The 19,769-nt window shown below is 35.3% G+C and overlaps 3 protein-coding genes across 6 annotated transcripts in view; 2 read left to right on the forward strand and 1 right to left on the reverse strand.

Annotated features, from left to right (window-relative positions):
* Positions 1-1,440, forward strand: part of LOC121313061 (exocyst complex component 3-like) — a 32,187-nt gene extending 30,747 nt beyond the window's left edge. For all 3 annotated transcript variants that reach the window (XM_041245199.1, XM_041245197.1, XM_041245198.1), the window contains exon 13: positions 82-1,440. In XM_041245199.1, the coding sequence (XP_041101133.1) occupies positions 82-253 (172 nt within the window). In that variant the 3' untranslated portion in view covers positions 254-1,440. The remainder of the gene's footprint in view (positions 1-81) is intronic.
* Positions 1,441-3,288: 1,848 nt separating this feature from the next.
* Positions 3,289-10,915, reverse strand: pigm (phosphatidylinositol glycan anchor biosynthesis, class M). Its single transcript, XM_041245202.1, has 6 exons — positions 10,726-10,915; positions 9,063-9,482; positions 7,325-7,881; positions 6,291-6,549; positions 5,770-5,871; positions 3,289-3,683 (listed from the first exon to the last, which is right to left on the reverse strand). The coding sequence occupies exons 2-6, from the start codon at positions 9,246-9,248 to the stop codon at positions 3,516-3,518; spliced, it is 1,272 nt and encodes a 423-aa protein (XP_041101136.1). The 5' UTR covers positions 9,249-9,482; positions 10,726-10,915; the 3' UTR covers positions 3,289-3,515.
* Positions 10,916-11,041: 126 nt separating this feature from the next.
* Positions 11,042-19,769, forward strand: part of LOC121313065 (programmed cell death protein 6-like) — a 29,267-nt gene continuing 20,539 nt past the window's right edge. For both annotated transcript variants that reach the window (XM_041245203.1, XM_041245204.1), the window contains exon 1: positions 11,042-11,216. In XM_041245203.1, the coding sequence (XP_041101137.1) occupies positions 11,143-11,216 (74 nt within the window). In that variant the 5' untranslated portion in view covers positions 11,042-11,142. The remainder of the gene's footprint in view (positions 11,217-19,769) is intronic.

Raw genomic sequence — 19,769 nt, forward strand, 5'->3', positions numbered from 1 at the left:
TGGAAGCGTTCAGTTTGTGAAACTGGTTGTCTTTGCTGAAATTGTGAGTTTGCTCCACAACTGTTTTCTTGTAATCTTCAGGGAAGACCACATTTTAGCTTTGTTGGCGGTGCGTGGAGATGCCAGTCGGGAGATGAAGCAGACGATTATCGAAACTCTGAATCAAAACAAATCCTTGTCGACTGTAAACGTACAGCCAGTTTTCAGAGATATTGTTGTCCCAACTATGACAGTGACTAAACTACTGAAATAAATGTCAAACAAAAAAAAGATGGACTGATGTGAGAAGACACTTTTCTGAAGTACAATATAGATTTCATTTGAGGGGAAAAAAAATCTGAACAGATTTTAATTAATTTGTGTGTGCACTTTTAAAATGAAATAAGGATAAGGGGAAACTTGTGAGTGTTTAGTGTTGTTACAACATAATATAGCTGCCATAAGATGACATGAAAATGACTGTTTTAGTTAAAGACTATAGGTGGATTACCTTAAAAGTTCATACTTGATGTACAGAGAATAGTTTTCGCCTCTTTTTATATGCGATTTGACTAAAAAGGCACATTTGAAAACATTTGTTAATTTTCACAAATAAATACATTTGGTGTTGGTGCATGTATGTTCAGTCTCTGGAGGCTCTTTTCTTAATTTACAGTTTGGACCATATCAACAGTTATCCTACTTGGAGTGGCTGTCATTTACACATACAATGGTTTCTAACCCATGATTTAACATTTTATTTTCCTGTTGGGCCATGCCATTGCAATTTATATGGAAGAATTGGTCTGATATTGATGACTTAGCCATTCCCTTTATTTTTTAATTGTTTTTCTATAATATATACCAGGCAGTTCAACCTAAGAATGTAAAAAGTAATCTCTATCATTGTATTCCTAATTCGACACTCATCGCAGTATGAGAGTCCACATCAATAAATAAATAAATAATTCACATCAGGCTTTAATGGTAGAAGTAACAGTTTACACTAAACTCATTAAAACCTCCAAAGGAGATGGCTCCATGAAATTGGGTCCATTTGTTGTTTATTTGTATCTTACAATATATACCATTTTAAGCTCTTTGAGTCATTATAATGCTTAATCTCAAGAAATGTCAAAGGAACTGCTTGCTAGAGGGAAATGTAATTCTAAAAGTCTGGGGTATCTGCTGATTTGCAGTCACAGCTTTATTGAGAGTTTACCTATTGAGATGTTAATCCTTTTTCTGTATGTGTGGCGTGACTCTTAACATTTCTACTTGATGTACCTTCTGATTTCATTTTTTGCCCCCAGTGTTCTTTGTAATGTTTTCACATGTTATTTTTTTTTTTTTATTTGCTTCTGACAATCCTGCCAGAAACCATTATGTTCTACCTTATATATCAATGTATTAATCCCATACAAAAATACCACGATAAAGCTGAAGTTTTATGAAACATTATTTTTCATGGTTCATATGCTAATTTATCATTTCAAATCAATGCCTTTTCACAGGGAAAAGGATGGGGTTCTGTAAGGTGGAAAATTGGCAATATAAAACAAACTTTCTTTTTATAGATACCCACAGGGGTAAAAAGTGTTATTTTTCCATTGGTATAATAGTTGACACTGTTCTCTAACTGGAAGCATAACCTTAGATAGACCTCTCATATATCCAGATTGAAGCTTGGTCAATGATAGTGAACAATTGGAATTATTGTATTAATGGGTCCAGAGATGTGTTTTTTTTTTTTTTTTTTTTTTTTTTTTTTTTAATACTTTAAATGGAATGCTCTAGATAAAGTTACTGTTCTGTCTGGTGCGCCAACATTTAATGTTTGACCACTGTAAAACATTACATTTAATGTAATGTTTTACAGTGGTCAAACTGTAGTCTATTTACAGAAATATCTTTGGTCCTAAGTAACAGTTTCACATTTCTGGCACTACTCTAATGCAACTGCAGAGTCAAAGGCACATTTTATGAGGAAAATAAAAAAAATAGTTTAACATACATACTTAAAAAATGACACTTGGCAAAAATTAACTCGCTCTCAAGGTAATATTTATTTGCAATGAAATGGCTCTTTGATTCCACAACTACACAAGTACCTATATACCGTAATGTACCTGTTTCACAACTCTGTACCAATTTTAAGCTATGACAAACATATACTTTGGATAAAATACTTGAGGATTACATGTCAGTGACTGCCACCTGCAGGCTATCCAATATATAGCACTAATGTTTTTACAGTTATGTTTAACCATAATGAACTGACCAAATTATAGAATCTACCAAAACGATGACTTCCGAATCAGGACCAGAGCTGGCCAAGGAAGGTCTCAAGAGATTATATACATAATCATCACTTTATAAGATAAGTTGTGTTTAAAAAGCAAGAACTGGCATCTCTTTACTGTCTGCAAATCAATCAAAATGCAAAACATCAAAATTCAGTATAGAGTTAGGACAGTGATAAAAATACATTAAATGCTTCCTGTTCTTGAATGCCAGAGAAAGCATGTGTAAAACTATACATATGTGTAAAGTAGACAGTTTCTACAGTGCCAGTAATAACACTGTAACACAATTTTTGTTCCTGGGTAGTAAGTGTTATTTCCTAATTGCTTATGCCTCAAAAGTATAGAAAATGGCTATTATTGCCCACAAACTTTGCTTTGGTGACCAGGACAGTGATATTTCAAAATATCACTATTTCCAATGGGAAAACGGGCAAATGTGTGTCTTTTCGTTCACATAAAGTCAGAAAAAAACAACATATGACTCCAAATTAATATGTATTTATACTAAAGTAATACAAAAATGACTACAAAAGATTTAGAAGTGAGTAGTTTTTTGAGATTTACGATTATACTGCATTTACAGTATAATCGTAAATCTCGAAAAACAGGGCAACATTCTTTCCCTGCACTACTCTCATTGAAAAATAAATACATAAACAAGAAACAACAATTTTTAAAGTAATACAAAAATGACTACAAAAGATTTAGAAGTGAGTAGTTTTTCAAGATTTACGATTATACTGTATTTACAGTATAATCGTAAATCTCGAAAAACTACTCACTTCTAAATCTTTTGTAGTCATTTTTGTATTACTTTAGTATAAATACATGTTAATTTGGATTCATATGTTGTTTTTTTCTGACTTTTTGTGAACGAAAAGACACACATTTGCTCGTTTTCCCATTGGAAATAGTGATATTTTGAAATATCACTGTCCTGGTCACAAAAGCAAAGTTTGTGGGGAATAATAAACATTTTCTATACTTTTGAGGCATAAGCAATTAGGAAATAACACTTACTACCCAGGAACAAAAAAAAAAAAAAAAAAATTATTACACGGTGTAATCTATCTGAAGTCTTTGGTATTTTGCCGCTGATAACAAAATACATATTTGCACTTAAGTATACTAGCTGAAGAATAAGTACAACAAATACATTATTTACTATTTTTTAGGTTTTTCTAAATATCATCCAGCACTGCTAATTTCTCTGTCACATGTCTATTTTTATTAGACACTTTTTGTTTTTTGCAGAGCATTCCATTGTTTGTAATGAGAGATTATCTGTACAAGAATAAGGGAGTTGATGAACAGAAAGAACAATCCTGCCAGCCAGATGAGTAGAAAAGTATTGTGTCCTTCAAACTCCAAGTAGTATGCAGGTGCCAACCACAGTCCCTAAAAAAGAAAATAAGTAAATGTAAATATAGTCTTCTAGCAGAACTGAAAATACTACAAAGCACTGCTATATAATCACATGCACCAATGTAACACTGTTTCATCCCTTGTCCATCTCATGTAACACCATAGACCTGGGGGTGCTGATGTCTAATTTAGTAGGCCTGAGTTCAAGCCCAAGTTGTAAGTGGGGGGGGGGGTCTCACCACACAATTTATCATAATTGTCAGCAGCACTGAAGTACACTTACTGTAAGCTACATGGATAAACACTAGGGATGTAATGATTAATTGTGAATCGATGAATGGTGATACTTTCCATACATATTGTATTGTAATAAAGGTATGCAGCAATCTTGAACCTGTCTTTCAAAATCTACTTGCCCCCCTCCCCGTCAGACAAAAAACACAAAAATAACTTGTGGGGTTTTGGTTTTATTTAACAGAACACAATCAATCAATTGCCGATTAACAGGGTCGGATCAAGCCTTGTAGTTTGATTGGTTCACTAAATTCTTCAAGATACACAAAAGTTTCCTGTATGCCTGTGTCCCCACCTCACCTCAACAAATGTATAACATGTTTTAAGGAAATGTTCCTTTCAGTGCAGTTTGGAACACATTTGCTTGTAAATTTAAGTAACATACTAAGAGTACAACTATAATAAGCAATACTTGGGAGTTATTCAAATATAAAAACAGTTTTTTTCCACCACTTTCTCTATAAGCTGAATCCAACTCCTGATGTGCAGGTACAAATTCATCACTTACTGCTGCTTTGTGGAATTCAGATTTTTCTTGATGTTCTTTCAGTTTTGTAACTGCTGAAACCCAGATTTTTAAAGGACTTGTGTATAACCTGTCACGTTTCTTTGCATTTTGTACTTTTTCTGCCAAAATGTACATAATATCTACAGTAGGCTCCATCAAATTCTACAAAGACAAAGTTTATATTATATTTAAACAAAGCACAGTGATCCTGGTTTCATACCCCGATTTTTTATATATTATTTTTTTGGCAGGGAAACATTATTTCCCTGCACTACTCTCATTGAAACATAAATACATAAACAAGAAACAATTTTTTTTTCTAATCTGCTAATACCTTAACAACTATGGTGTTTTTTAGTAACTTTACTAAGTTGATGCATTTACATGTCAGGTTCATTTACTCAGAAAGCATTATCACAAAAAATGTAAATACTGTCTTAATATACCATTTCTGGGTTTCTTTGTAACCAATAGAACATCAGCTTCTTCCACAGCTAGCCAATCAGAAGTGGTGGGATGTAAACACTTTTTTGTTTGTGCTTCAGTGCTAGACTTCTGTAATTCAGTTTTCAGAAACTTATGTGGCTCTCTAGAAATATACCCAGAGTGTCTTTCTAGCAACAGAACGAACACAGGAAAAATAAATAAATAAAAACTACTTGACCGACGGGCAAAGAATAACGACAAATCTTGTTGTCCCAGGTGTCAGGCGATATGAATTGCACACCCCTGGTATGTACTGTTTGTATCATGATACAAGACCACAATTACAACCTAGCTCACTGCAGTGGTTCTTCAATGATGAATATATGTGTTTTATAGCGTGTATGCATGCATACTCTTAATTCATTTAATTTGTCTTTTAAAAAAATAGTACATCATTAAATCTGATCTTATGAATCATACTAGTAGCAATACATCACTGAAGTATTGTGATACATATCATATTGTGATGTTAGTTACACCCCTAGTAAGCACTTAACATGTCTGAATCTGAAATATATTATACAAATATGAATGTATAATTATAAAAGAAATAATACTTTGATATTATAAATAAATCTGAACTAAGCCTTCATGCACTTTAAGCACAATACTGTGTGCAGTTCTTACACGGCAGGGATAACCGTCCCTCCACAGATCGATGGATTGTGTGAAGGATTCCTTCCGAGGCTAACCGACCAATTTTTTTTTTTTATATATATATATATATATATATATATATATATATAATAACAGTATATTTTAAGGTTCAGTTCTCCAGGTTTACTGTTGAACATACAGTATGTGATTAACAAGCAGTAAATAACAGCTTACCTGTGCAGCAAACCACAGGAAGAGGAGCCCTAGTCCTTGTTTCAATGACAGTGTCAGGGAGGGCAACACCAGCGGCAGCAAACAAAGATACCATAGGAAGTACTGCACATTCAGAAAATAAAAGGCATACTATCCATTAGCACGTTATCAATCTGGAAATGGAAAGCGAGTAACTGACAAAATCAGCAATTTCAACAACACGTCCCCAAATGATGTCTCTCGTGTGGGAGTAGCTCACTGATAGATTTAGTGTAGTTTCTTACAGTATACAAAACTACATTGTTACAGTACCTCTGTAATCAGAGCACCCAACCTCTAAAACTATTATTGCATACTTGGCTTTAAAAAAAATAAAAATAAAACATAGCTCATAAGCTAATGCATTTAACAGAAGGTAACGGCAGGTTTCTTGCAAGTTTGTCCCTACTGAAATGCAATTGGGTTTGGATTGTTTCTCTGCCTGTCGGGCTCTTGGGAAAACATCAGGGTTAGTGAGTGACCTTAGTGAGATCTTGTCTTACCTGTGAAGTGCAAACTTTGTTAAAGCTGACAAAAACCGCAGTGTGTAGGAAGCAGCAAAAGGTCAAATCTTTGTAATAGGCGAAGGATGTGAGAAGAAGCAGCAGAAGCTGTGGCAGGAATGCAGCCAGTCCCAGGGCAAGGCTCCACTCACTTTCCGCAGTCAAATACAGCATGTAGAAGTAAGCAGAGAAGTTGTGACGGATATCTCTCCTAGTCAGATGATACAAGTAAGTGTGTTCCAGAAATTCCCAGCCATACCTTTAACAACAAGTGTCAAAGCAGAAAAACACAAAGCAACATTCATTAACAACAGGCTACCTTACATTTTCACTGCTTTATCAAAAACATTAACGATTAATAAATTCAGTCAAAGCACTTGGCTCAAGTTAAGTGAATACATTGGAAACACTATTGTTGCTGCCAGAGGTGTTGAAGAATGTTTCACAGTTGAACCACATCTAACTATCCCTGTCCTACAAAACATTGTGAAAGTCTTCCATGTAAGTCTTTATTGCTTACTTGCAACCTGAAAAAGGAACACATTGAAAAAGACTTTTAGCTTAAATGTTTGTCATTGCCATTATAAAAGTTTACTACGGTATTTTTGCATGATCATTTTGTGCTTTTCACATGGTTACACTATGCATTTATCATAGTTTGCCATGTTTTTAATATAATTTACCATACCACTCTGGGCTTTACAGTGCTTACCTGTACTTAACCACACTTTTATCACATTTTGCTATGTTTTTTACTATGGGAAACATTAATAAGGGTGACCATACTAATGTTGGATCAACACTGGTTTCTCTTTTAAATAAACCATCTAACAGAAATGCTCAAAACAGTCAAAGGATAATGTATTGGCCCAAACTTTTCGAAAAGTTTTGTGCTCTCAGTGAAATCCATATAGTTGGCTTTGATATTTATGCAATCGAGTATGTAACATTGTAAGCAGTTTTAACTGTATTTTGTTATATGCCTTCTTGATAAGTAACCTGGAAATTTCTGGAGGAATTAAATCAGCACTCACATGGAATAGAAAATGAGGCTGAGCGCAGAAAACGTTCCCCCAGCTGTGACAGCAAAGACCAGCAAGTCTCTGTTTAGCAGTCTTGAGAAAATCTTGTGAATTCTTTTCGACAATGGAGGGCTGGCTTTGTTCCCCAGTGCTTCTGTTTCTGGATCCTTTAGTGTCTGAAGAGAAAGGGCTATCGGTAGTGCATATGTCACTGGATAAATCTTCATGTGCACAGATAGACCATAGCACACAGCTGCTTTCACCAGACTTCTACTTTCCATGTAATACAATGTAGCAACCACCAGGACTACCAAAACAGACTCTGCATTCCCTCGGCTGGATACAGCTATCGGCAAGGGATTAAGGAGCCACAGTGCACAGTACCGGCATGCCTTGTCATTGCCCATTCCCCTGAAATGCAGGATACTGTACATGAGGTAAGCGGAGATGACATCACAGATTACAAATAACAGCTTCCCAAAGAGGGCTGTGAGGTAGATGTTGGGAATTAGGATCCATGCCAGCAAAGGGGTGTAACGGTATGTGGCTCTTTTATATGGGGAAGATCCCTGCAAGAACAAATTAAGTCATGCTTGAGAAACAGCAGCAAAACAACTGTAACAACACAATTTCTATTAGAGGTCAAATGTTTTCTGGTACTCTCAAAGACAACGGAAGGAAGGACTAAATCTAGCATAATAAACAAAACCTGTGTTGTTGTTTTATAAATTATTACTCATTTCCCATCAATAGTGATAAAGATCTTATACTTTAATAAAAATGTGCAGGTCAATGGCACAGCTCATTTCAAAACAATCTGTCCTTTTTTATTATGGTGCATTGTTTGATTCATCCTGTACTTATGCTCCAATGCAATTCTGAATATATAGTTTTCTTTTTTATGAATGTAACAAAACTGAAAAAAATGTATTGGTATAGCTGAATTCATCAGAGATCATTCCCTATTGAGCAAAGACTGCAGTACATCATCCTTGCCTCTGGATCACTCACAAAATAGGGGGCTATCTCAAGTTTTACTCTTCATCACACACAGTATTGGATGTACTACTGAATGAAGCAGTAATACAGAGGACTATGACTGTCTCGAATTAGTATATAGGATAATTAACATTATTATTCAAATGTTTTCAGTACCTTTTTGGTTAGAATTAATTTTTAATAGTAATAATGTAAAAAACCCTGAAGGTGGAACCAATTATTTTAAAGTCAGACTTTAATTATTTTCTTAGATTTGCCTGTTCATAAAAGGGGCAAAAACAAATCCCTTAAAAACCATTATTATTACAACAAATTTCTCACGACTTTTCCTTTTTTTGACTCAAGTGAAGCCTAGTTATACTGCCAAAACACATTTAATTACTAAAATTCTCTTGCCCACATCATCCCATGTATAATCCTATGGGCAACCATGTTGACGTGAGGCTACTTAAGTCTTAAAGAGTAAGTAACTCCAAATTATATTATTATATCATTACAATATGTTGTTTTCTTTCAACGTGTCTGTATAGTTGAAAGGCCCAGCTTCATAGACTGTAGTGAACAGTTTCCTAAACCAAGTTTCCTTTGGTACTGCTGTCAATACACAGTAGCTTTTCACTAGATGGTGCTGGTTCTTACAATACATACACTTTTCTGAATAATACTATTCTTTGATAGAACTACCTTGTTCAGAGTGCTATCAAGAACAATAGAAAATGCAGTATAGGCCTATATTATGCTTTAGACAAACCTGGGTAATAAATCTTGATGCGTCAGTGAAAACGTGATAGTCGATATCTGTGTATTTGACCAACATTGTTTTGTCCTGGTAGACTCCATAGAACACCAGAACAATTCTGATTAAGAAAGCTGTGCTGAACAAAATTCGCTTCTTCAAAAAAGCCAATGTCCAGTCGGTTGTCAAATATGCAGCCATTTCACAAAGGTCAGAATGTTTTTAAAAACCATAATCCTGCACTGCTGATTGCTCTTTCATGATACACAGTATATTGTTATTTATTTTAAATTAAATTAGTTGAAAGTTTCCACTCCAAGTGTTACTGTCTTTGTCATTCTGAAATCTACTGCATTTAAACTTCAAGAATCCTCTGTTGACAGTTACTGCAAATATCCTTGAGGCTGTTTTGGCAAATCTGGAAACACAAGTTATCTGAAAACAGAGTAAATACAATTTAGCATATTATTATTCAGTTACATTTTTACTTACTACACCTAGATGCACAACTGGGAAGCACTGCAACAAGTAGCACACACTTTTGTGTAAACCGGTTCTCTTACAGGATTTAAATGTGTTTTTGCACATGGCATCCATCACATGCATTTTGTAATGTATAAAAGATTCATCTCCCTACTGTGAGTCAGATTCGGTCATAACATGCAGGTGCTTCCATATTAAATAACCATATAAAGTACAAACTTATTGTATTTTCAGAAGAAGTCTAAAGCATTATATCTCTATGGACGGTTCTGGAGAACACTCTTGTGCACTTAGATGATACCAATTGATAAATGGTGGTGTCTAACTTCAGAACACCTTGTAATCTAGTATCCTGTGCTGTCCCAATCCCAAGCAACGTCAGTGAAAAAGTAATAAAAGGTTTCTTTTTATTTTTATCTTTCAGTTCAAACACAAACATAATCATTATTTACAATTTCATAGTATTACATATACATTGGAAATATTTCCGTTTGCTGCATCATGCAAGTGTTAGGTCTTAGCTATGCTCTAAATATTAAAAATATTATATCATTACAATGTTATGTTTTCCATTTATGAATAACTGGTTTCCTGGGTGACCTAAGCACCACGTTATTATTATTACTAATATATCTTTGTTAGATATAATTTGCTGCAATCTTTATTTCTGCATCATAGTTCATATTGTATTTCAATGTCTACTAAACTAATAAATAACAATAATCATCTTTCTTGTTGTTCAAAATATTATTATGGTGTTCCAATATTGCGCAAGGCCCAATTTTCCGAGTTCAGAGTTAGGCACATTTCAATGTATTTATGGAACAAGTCTGAACTACTACGTGCAACCTATATATTAAGACAGATCTTGTTGATTATTGGAACTGTGTTGAAAGCATGTGCAGGTCCACTGCATTTTAAATGTTGTACTAATGCTTGGTTGAAAATAAAGGAACATTTTTTAATTAGGTATTGGACCAGTGTTTTTTATTTTATTTCGTGGTTTAATATTATTAATTAAAATGTATTCTGAATATAACTGAAGCATAAGTAATAGATAAACTCGTGTTAATAAACAACATGTTTTAAAATTGTTTTATTTCGATAGTACCCTAGAAATGCACTTATGACCCGGGAATACATTTGTTAAACTACTGTAACAAAATATGATTATTAAGCATGGATTACTACGTACCATCATATGGAATTCGTTCCATTCAAACACCAGGAAGTGAAAAGTAGGTTATATGGTATACTGTCACATGATCGATCTCTGCAGTTCTCGGGTAACCAGGGGACGCCTCATTCAAAACATTACCGTCTTATAGCGAATATAAGCCCAAATCAACGTTAAAAAAAATCCTTGTCGCAAACACTCTGCTAAGTAATTGCAATACTAAATTGAATCTGATTATTTGAACAGAAAACACCATGACTGGGAAAATGCGCGTACAGTCCTTGTATTACGTTAAAGTACGACACTATCAGGCCGCTGACGAATCTCTGAAACCCGGAGCAGGAACTCGTTTTAGCATTGCTGGGTCTGTGTTAGATTTAAAATCAGTGAAAAAAAGTAGGAATCAGTTTGGTTTGAATTGACATTTCAACTAAAATGGCATATCAGTACCGACCGCAGCAACATAACACTCCGGTCGATCAAAGCTTTCTATGGAATATATTTCAAAGGTAAGGAAATGTATTTAGATAAATGATTTATATTATTTACCTAATAATGTAGCACGTTCTGAATTGTCGACGCATATTTCATTAAATAAAACATTGTGCAGAGTTGTAAATGTAAATAGTAAGAGTATTTCTGTCAAACAAGTGTTTAATTTAGTCGTTTTTTATGGTTGGTTTGTATTCACGGGGGATTTTCCTGGTTTTGTAAATGTACCTATCCTTCTATCTGAGTGAACAAATAACACAACATTTTGACACTTCTATCATTTATTTATTAAAGAAAGTTATGCAACACCCATTGCCCCTGTGTGAAAAAGTAATAGTCCCCTTAGACTCAATAACTGGTTACGCCACCTTTAGCAGCAATAACTGCAACAAAATGGTTCCCGAAATTATTGATCAGTCTCTTATAGCACCGTGGAGGAATTTTGGCCCACTCCTACATGTAGAACTGCTTCAACTCTGTGACATTTGTGGTTTATTTAGCATAAACTGCTCGTTTCAGGCCCTGCCACAACATCTCAATGGGGTTTAGGTCTGGACTTTAACTAGGCCATTCCAAAACTTTAAATTTCTTGTTCTTCAACCATTCTGATGTAGACGTTTGTTTTTTTCGGATCACTGTCTTTCTACATGACCCAGCTGCACTTCAGCTTCAGCTCACGGACAGATGGCCTCACATTCTCCTGTAGAATTCAGTGATATAGAGCAGAATTCATGGTTCCTTCAAAGATGGCAAGTCGTCCAGGTCCTGATGCAGCAAAGCATCCTCAAATCATGACACTACCACCACCATGCTTGTCCGTTGGTATGAGATTCTTACTGTGGCATGCAGTGTTTGGTTTTTGCCAAACATAACAGGGCCCATGTTGGCCAAAAAGTTAAGTTTTTGACTCATCTGTCCCTAGAACATTGTTCCAGAATTCTTGAGGATCATCCAGATGCTTTTTGGCAAACTTGAGATGAGCATTCATGTTCTTTTTAGTGAGCAGTGGTTTATGTCTTGCTACTCTGTCATGAATCCCATTTTTGCCCAGTGTCTTTCTGATGTCATGAACACTGACCTTAGCTGAGGTGAGAGAGGCCTGCAGATCTCTGGATGTTGTTCTAGGGTTCTTTGTGACTTCCTGGACAATTTTACGCCTTGCTCTTGGAGAGGTTTTGGCAGGACGACCACTCCCCGGAGGATTCACTACTGTTCCAAACTTCCTCCGTTTGGACAATATGGCTGTGACTGGTTTGGTGGAGGCCCAGAGCCTTAGAAATGGCATTTTAACCGTTTCTAGACTGATAGGCATCAACAACTTTTTTCCGGAGATCTTCAGGAATTTCTTTTAATCGTGACATGATGTATCTCTAGAACCTGTGTACTGACAACTTCAATCTTATGGTAAGGGCCAAAGATACTCAGATTTATATTGGGCAGCGCTGGCCCAAATCAGGCCTGATTGTTAACTAAAGTATTCAAACAGCTGACTCTAATTATCCCTTTAATTGGGTTGAGTTAACTAGGGGGGAGCAATAATTGATTGCCTTGCACAGCAAACAAATGAAAGAAGTACTAAACTTTGGTGTCATGTTTATTCTCAGACCCTGTATATACTACTATAACTGGCCAAATTCAATGTAAAATATCTGCAAAAATGCAGAAAATCAGAGAGGGGGCAAATACTTTTTCACGGCACTGTATATATACACGTATACACACACACATACAAACACACACGTTTTTGTTCAAAGAGCTAATTCCCTATATATTCCGAACACCATTGATAACTGGGTAGTTCCACATCAAATGGACCAATGGTCGGTCCCCAGCTCACCAGCTCAGATGATTTTGATAACGCATATGAATGTACCTGAAATGTTATAGAACACAGAACAGCTCTTCTAGTATTGGTAAGGTGATCAGATTTTTAAGTCCTTAAACTGGGACAGTATGGAAATATGAATAACTTCCAAGCTGTAGGGTTTTTATTTTCACTTTGGTAATGTTTGATCTAATATCAGATTCACAAAAAATCTATGTTATTGTTCATTACTGCTGCAAATCTAGTCCCTTTTCTGCCTAAGAAAGTGCATCTTCTCTCTTTGATTTCCACTTTCCATCTCTATGCTATTGTCCGGTGTCCAATCTGCAAACCAGGCCCATTGTATGAAAACATTACGTATCTCTTCTATTTATTAAATGGTTATTTAATATAATCTATTTTTTTCAAAATATTTAATTACTTGCCATTTAATATGCCATGGTATTTGTCTCAGTATATGTTTCATGTTCTAGTTAATGCTTGGATAGATACTTTCAACTGTTAAGCAAGACTCATACATTGTAGATTATGAGGTGGAAAGCCTGAAGGTGATGAAATGTGCTAATCTCATATCGTTTGACTGTGCAATAAATGAAGCTCATTGCATCACCCATAACTTCCCAACCTTTTCAGTTTTGTTTAGAAGCAGCTTCAAAATTTCCTTAAGTAGTTAAGTATGATTAAGTAGCCATATTATACATATTATGTAATGTTATGTTGTGAATAATAATACATTTAATCATTAAAAATACATTTACGTTTTGGCATTTCACTTGCTGCATCAGGCTCTTTTACTGATGTTGTGGATGTGGTTTAACCTGGTGGATTCAGGTGCTTGCAACCTCTCGCTGCTTGTCTGGGCTAAATCCCGCCAGAATTTAAAAGCTACAAAATTACTGTAGTACACACAATTGTAGATTCATATGGAATAAAAACTAAATGAAAACGCATGGCACACTGAGGACTAGGCTATGCTTGTGTTAATCACTTTACTTGATTTACCCTAGTACCTTGTTTCTAATTTAATTTTGTTTTCACTGCAGGTGCCATAAACTAAAAGTGGTTGTTTACATTATTTTGACAAAGGGTATTTAGTGTGTGTCGCGCTACATGAAGTGGCTGAAAACCGGGACTTTTTAAAGACTTTGAGCAAAATGTCGGCACACCTTAAATAAGGGTCACCTTAAATATGATAAATAGTAATCCAGGTAGGCAAACCCTTTTAAGTTTCTCCAAAAAAAATAAAATAATTACAAATTCCCACTTTAACATGCTGTACGCTGACAGGTGTGCATCAAAATATACCCTCACAACAGTAGGAAGGGCTGTAAAATATGACAAAACTATTTGGAAACATATTTTATTGATCTGTCTATAGTCACCTTCAGTCGACCACAGGTACCCTCTAAAACTTACGTTGGTGAATAATACAAAATTTATGAACTAGTTATTTTCACATTTGTGAAATTCATGTTGTAAAAATATTTTAAGTTTGAGTATTTTTTTATTTCTTAAGTACACATTATGAATCCTGTCTATTTAAAAATATCTAAAAGCTGCCTTAAAGGCAGGATAAATCTCTTTAATTTGGCGACCCTTTAGTTTTATTTATGTGTTAAATATATTTTGGAAGTACTGTAGTATATTTTGTCCTGCAAAGTTTATGGAAAAAAAGACTAATGTCTGTTGCATACGTGTGATAGCTATATAAGGTATTTTATAAGTATTTTACTTCATCACAATTATTAGTTTAATAGAAGAAAAACAACACATTGATAAAAACATGTTTTTCCTTAAGCAAAAGAGGCAAATGTCAGGGCTTGAATTACTGGTGGGCTGGGGGAGAGGTTGATCCCTTTAAGCTTCAGCAAATAGTTTATTTCCAAATTTCCTTGAGTGTGTTTTTTTCTAAGCTGACAGGTATCACTTAAAACAGAAAGGAACCTGTTAAAAATATGTTAATTGTATAATGACATTTCCTGCCTTGTCTATGCAGTTTAGTAGTACAAATCAATGATAATGAGAAAGCGTATCTGCACATTTTACATTGGCTTATGCTTATATTAAGGAAGATTAAATAATATTCCTTTCGTAAGTAAAGCAGTCACAACCTTTCATGTGATCAGAAAAGGAATACGATTTAACCTGATTACAGCTTGATCCATGTCTCAACCTGTACTGTTGACTCAAAAAAATCCAGCCACGATCAGCAAAGAAATTAGCCTTTATAAAATGCTTAGTTATCTAATTTAGATTGTCAGAAGATGCTTGCTCATGTTCATTGATTGGTACAAAATGGAATAGGCAGGAAATGTCATCATGCTATTAAGTTTTTAACAGGTTCCGTTCTGTTTAAGCGATACCTGTCAGCTTACAGCATGTTAAAGGGGCGACTTGGAGATACAACTATTCAGAGAAATGTAAATGGTTTGCCTACTACTTCAAAAGGAAATTCACGTTTCTGCAATCAGGGCAGCTTCTAAACAAAACAGGAAAGCTGATTAGTCGGCTTTATTTATTGCACACAGTCAAGATAGGGTGTTTAACACATTTCATCATCTTAAATAATAATAATAGTTTAATAGTAGAAAGTGTCTGAAAGAAATTCCTAGTATCTATTAATCACTGCACACCAATAATCCAAGAGAAACTGTAATAAAAAAAAAAAAAATATATATATATATATATATATATATATATATATATATATATATATATATATATATATATATATATATATATATATATATATATATATATAACCATGTATTACGTGGTAAGAAATTTAATATTTTGAAAAAAATTGATTCCATGAAGTAACCATTTAATAAACAGAAATATTAGATATGTTTTTATATAGGAAAGGCCTGGTTTGCAGACTGGACACTGGAGGATATTAGATATAGAGCGAGCAAGGTGGAAATCAAAGAGAGAAGATGCAGTTTCTTAGGCAGAAAAGGGATAAATTTGCAGCAATAATAATCAGTAACATAGAATCTCGGAATTTGATATTATCGAATTGCTTTTGTGTTACGTAATAACTATACTTGTTGTGTATAAATGAAGTTACAAAGAATAAGATCATTTATTTCCAAAAGAAAATCTTTTGAAGGTAAAAGATTCAACTCTGAATATCGCCACGACTCTCTGCATTCACTTTCAATATGATATTAGATAAAACATTGCCAAAGTGAAAATAAAAACCCTAGAGCTTCCCTGTAGCTTGGAAGTTGGAAGTTTATTTACAATATTTTCATACTGTCGCAGTTTAAGGACTTAAAAATCTGGTCATCTTATACAGGATACCTGTGGTGAAAGTGAATATAGACTTATTTCAATAGAAAATATGTTTCCAAATACTTGTGTCACATTTTACAGCAGCTCTTATTGTTTTGATGGGCTATTTTAATGCACAAAATATTAAAACCAGGACCATTTTCAGTGCACTGTGTTCTATGTAAACATGGCACGGTGTTGTGACATGGCCACGTTGATTTCCGCAATTGTCACCCATAGCTACACACAAAGTCGTTTGCGTGCAGATGTATAAATATCATGGATGACGAGAATACTGTTAATTCTAACACAATACAATGGTACTTGTATGAGCCGTTTATGTTAGACCTAGTCTACCCTCTTCAGGCAGTGAGTGATGATTCAGACAGATAGCCGGCAGTTCATTTTAGCAAGTCCGTGGATAAACCCACCTGCAGTTCTGTGATTGGTTGCAACTATAGATTTCCATGGTGCTGTGCAGCCGCTTTTTACTGGTCGTTCTACCTTCCCTTTAGTCACATCAAGTGTCATTTTACTGTAATAATTTATATATTGCAGTAACACAGCAGCATGCATGAAAATACATTAAAATACAATATTGTGTTACCGCTGCAATGATGCTCGGGACGGGGTGGTGTGGGGGTGGAACGTGACGAAATGAATCCCAAGAAAAGTTCTGGGGACCAGTGTTCCAAAAGTGGGACATCTGGTCACTTTACCTATTAGTGACCATAGATCAGAAGTGTACAATTTTTGAAAAAAACGTATTGTCCAATGGACAAAATGCTAGAAAAATCTACGTTCCTTCTTAAAAATCTACTTGCCCCCTCCTCGCGGCACAAAACGCACACAAAAAGTAGAATATATAACAATTAGTGATTAATGGGCAAGATCTAGCCTTATAGCTTGACTGGTTCACTTATTTCTTCAAGATACACAAAATGTTCCCTGTAACCCCACCTGACCTTGAGCGAGTGCACCGGTGGGGGAGCGTGATCGAGTCATGGTCCCAGTTTGGCTGTGAATGTTGTCCAGTAATGTGTCTTCTGTCTAAATGTTACATGTTTCCGCAAGGTTTTGGAGCATAAAGGGGCAGCTTGCATGCTGCTGTGGGCTGTGTTGTGGTGTCCTGCCCTTGTGTGAATAAAATCTTGATTGACATCTTGCTGTGGTCATCTGGTTCCCTTTTGTTTACCCCGGCACGCTATAATATTGTCACTTCTTGGTGTGTTGTTGTCAAGTAAAAAAAAAAAAAAGAGAATTTACTTAAAGACTTTAAATAACTATCCAACTATCCAGACCTTGCTGTGTGTGTTTCAGTTCATTTTTCTGACTTCAAATAACTATAAAAAACAAAACAAAAACTTAGCTGTGTATCTGAGGTGCTGCCTTACTGCATGTTCTATGTAACATTGTTGCTAGGTAATTCACGCCCATTCATGCTGGGATGAAGATTATTCATTATTAAGTAATTAACTTAGTCAAATTGTATTGTTTATTTATTAATGTATTTATTTTTTTAAGCCATTCGTAAGCATTTAACAGCTTAATTTGTGTGGTATTAATTTAATTTCAAGTTTTTTGTACTTGTAAAGAGTGAATGCGCAGTAGTAAGGAGAAGAGTGAAGAAAGAGTCTGTGCTTAAGACATTGCATGTAAATACTGTCAAAATATTAATATCCCCAATTACAAATTAATATAGTCAGTTACACAAAACGACGGCTGATATGAACTAAAAGGAGTAAAATAAAACTGAATATCTAACAACCGGATCCCACCGAAGTTACATAAAATGACTGGTGTGTAGGCCTACTACAAAAAAAAAAATACCAAAACAGCGTGATGTTTAAAATAGCAAACTGGTTGTGCAAATTATTATAAACTGGAAGATATGAAGACACCTTGATGTCTTCAGTATCTTCCATGACAGCAAGTATTTTGACAGGTGTTTTCTTTGATTTTGGCGGTGCAGTGATACAGGGTTAGCACAGGTGCAGTGATTTGTCGTTGTTCCTAAGTGGTTCTTAATCGTGACATTGTGCTTGATATTGTAGCATTCTAACAATCTTTTTTTTTAATTATTAGTAGTATTATGTAAAATAAATATATCATAGAAAAAAACATTTTATGTCTGCAGTATTTGATGGAGCCTACTGTAAATATTGTGTGCATTTTGGTAGAAAAACACACGTTCCTTATAAATCTGGGCTTCAGCAGTTAGAAAACTGTAAAGAAAATCAGAATTCAACAAAGCAGCAGTAATAGTTGGCAATGAATTTGTGTCTGTGATGCAACAAACTAAAGCACCTGTACATCAGAAGTTGAATTCAGCTTATAAAGAAAGAGTGGAAAAAAACAGGCAGAAGCTATTTTTATATTTGAATAACTCCCAAGTATTGCTTATTATAGTTGTACTCTTAGTATGTTACTTAAATGTACTAGCAAATGTGTTCCAAACTGCACTGAAAGGAACATTTCCTTAAAGTATGTTATAAATTTGTTGAGGTGAGGTCGGGTCACAGGGAACCTTTTGTGTATCTTGAAGAATTTAGTGAACCAGTCAAGCTACAAGGCTAGATCCGCCCCTGTTAATCACTAATTGATTGATTGTGTTCACTGTTAAATTAAACCAAAATCCTACAAGTTATATTCTATTTTTTTTTTGTGTGTGTGTGTGTGTTTTTTCGATAGGGGAGCAAGTGTTAATAAGAAGAACTATTCTTTTGAGTTAAAAATTCTTCCTGTAGATTTTTCTAGATCGAAAAACAGAGACAACAATTGTTATATATGCAGGGATCAGTCCTCCTCATCAGGAGTAACTTAGTTGAATACCAAGACCAGTGGGTGTCTTGGACCACCCACTCCTAGGGAGTACAGGAAAACACAAGTAGTTGGGACGTTGTAAATCCGTGTAAAAGTGTCCCACCATTCCACCAGAATGTCAGTCCTGTCAAGGACAGTTTACTTGGCGCCATGACCAGGTGCTGCGATGTTTGGCCTTAGCATTGGAAGACAAGCGTAACCTGACCAATAAGTTGCCACCAGTTCCATCAAAGCATTACACACAAAAGACAATATTCCTCCGTCCAGGAGAGCAACCACAAAGAAAAGGTGTTAAAACCAAGCCTTGCCCAGGACAACTGGAAGCTGCTGGCAGATGTTGGTCAATGGCTTATTTTTCCACCTGAGATTGCCACCACTAACCTTCGACCAGACATTGTCTTGTGGTCTGGATCAGCACGCCTTGTTCATCTGGTAGAGTTAACAGTGCCATGGGAAGATGCTGTGGATGAGGCGTATGAGAGGAAGAAACTTCGGTATGCTCAACTAGCTGCTGAAGCGGAACAGCGAGGATGGAGAGTCCGGGTTTACCCAGTGGAGGTGGGTTGTCAAGGATTTGTGGCACACTCTACAACCCGGTTTCTCAGAGATGTCGGATTCAGTGGCCAAGAGTTGCATCACACAGTGA

Source organism: Polyodon spathula, chromosome 3, assembly GCF_017654505.1.
Source record: "Polyodon spathula isolate WHYD16114869_AA chromosome 3, ASM1765450v1, whole genome shotgun sequence".
NCBI classification, from domain to species: Eukaryota; Metazoa; Chordata; class Actinopteri; order Acipenseriformes; family Polyodontidae; genus Polyodon; species Polyodon spathula.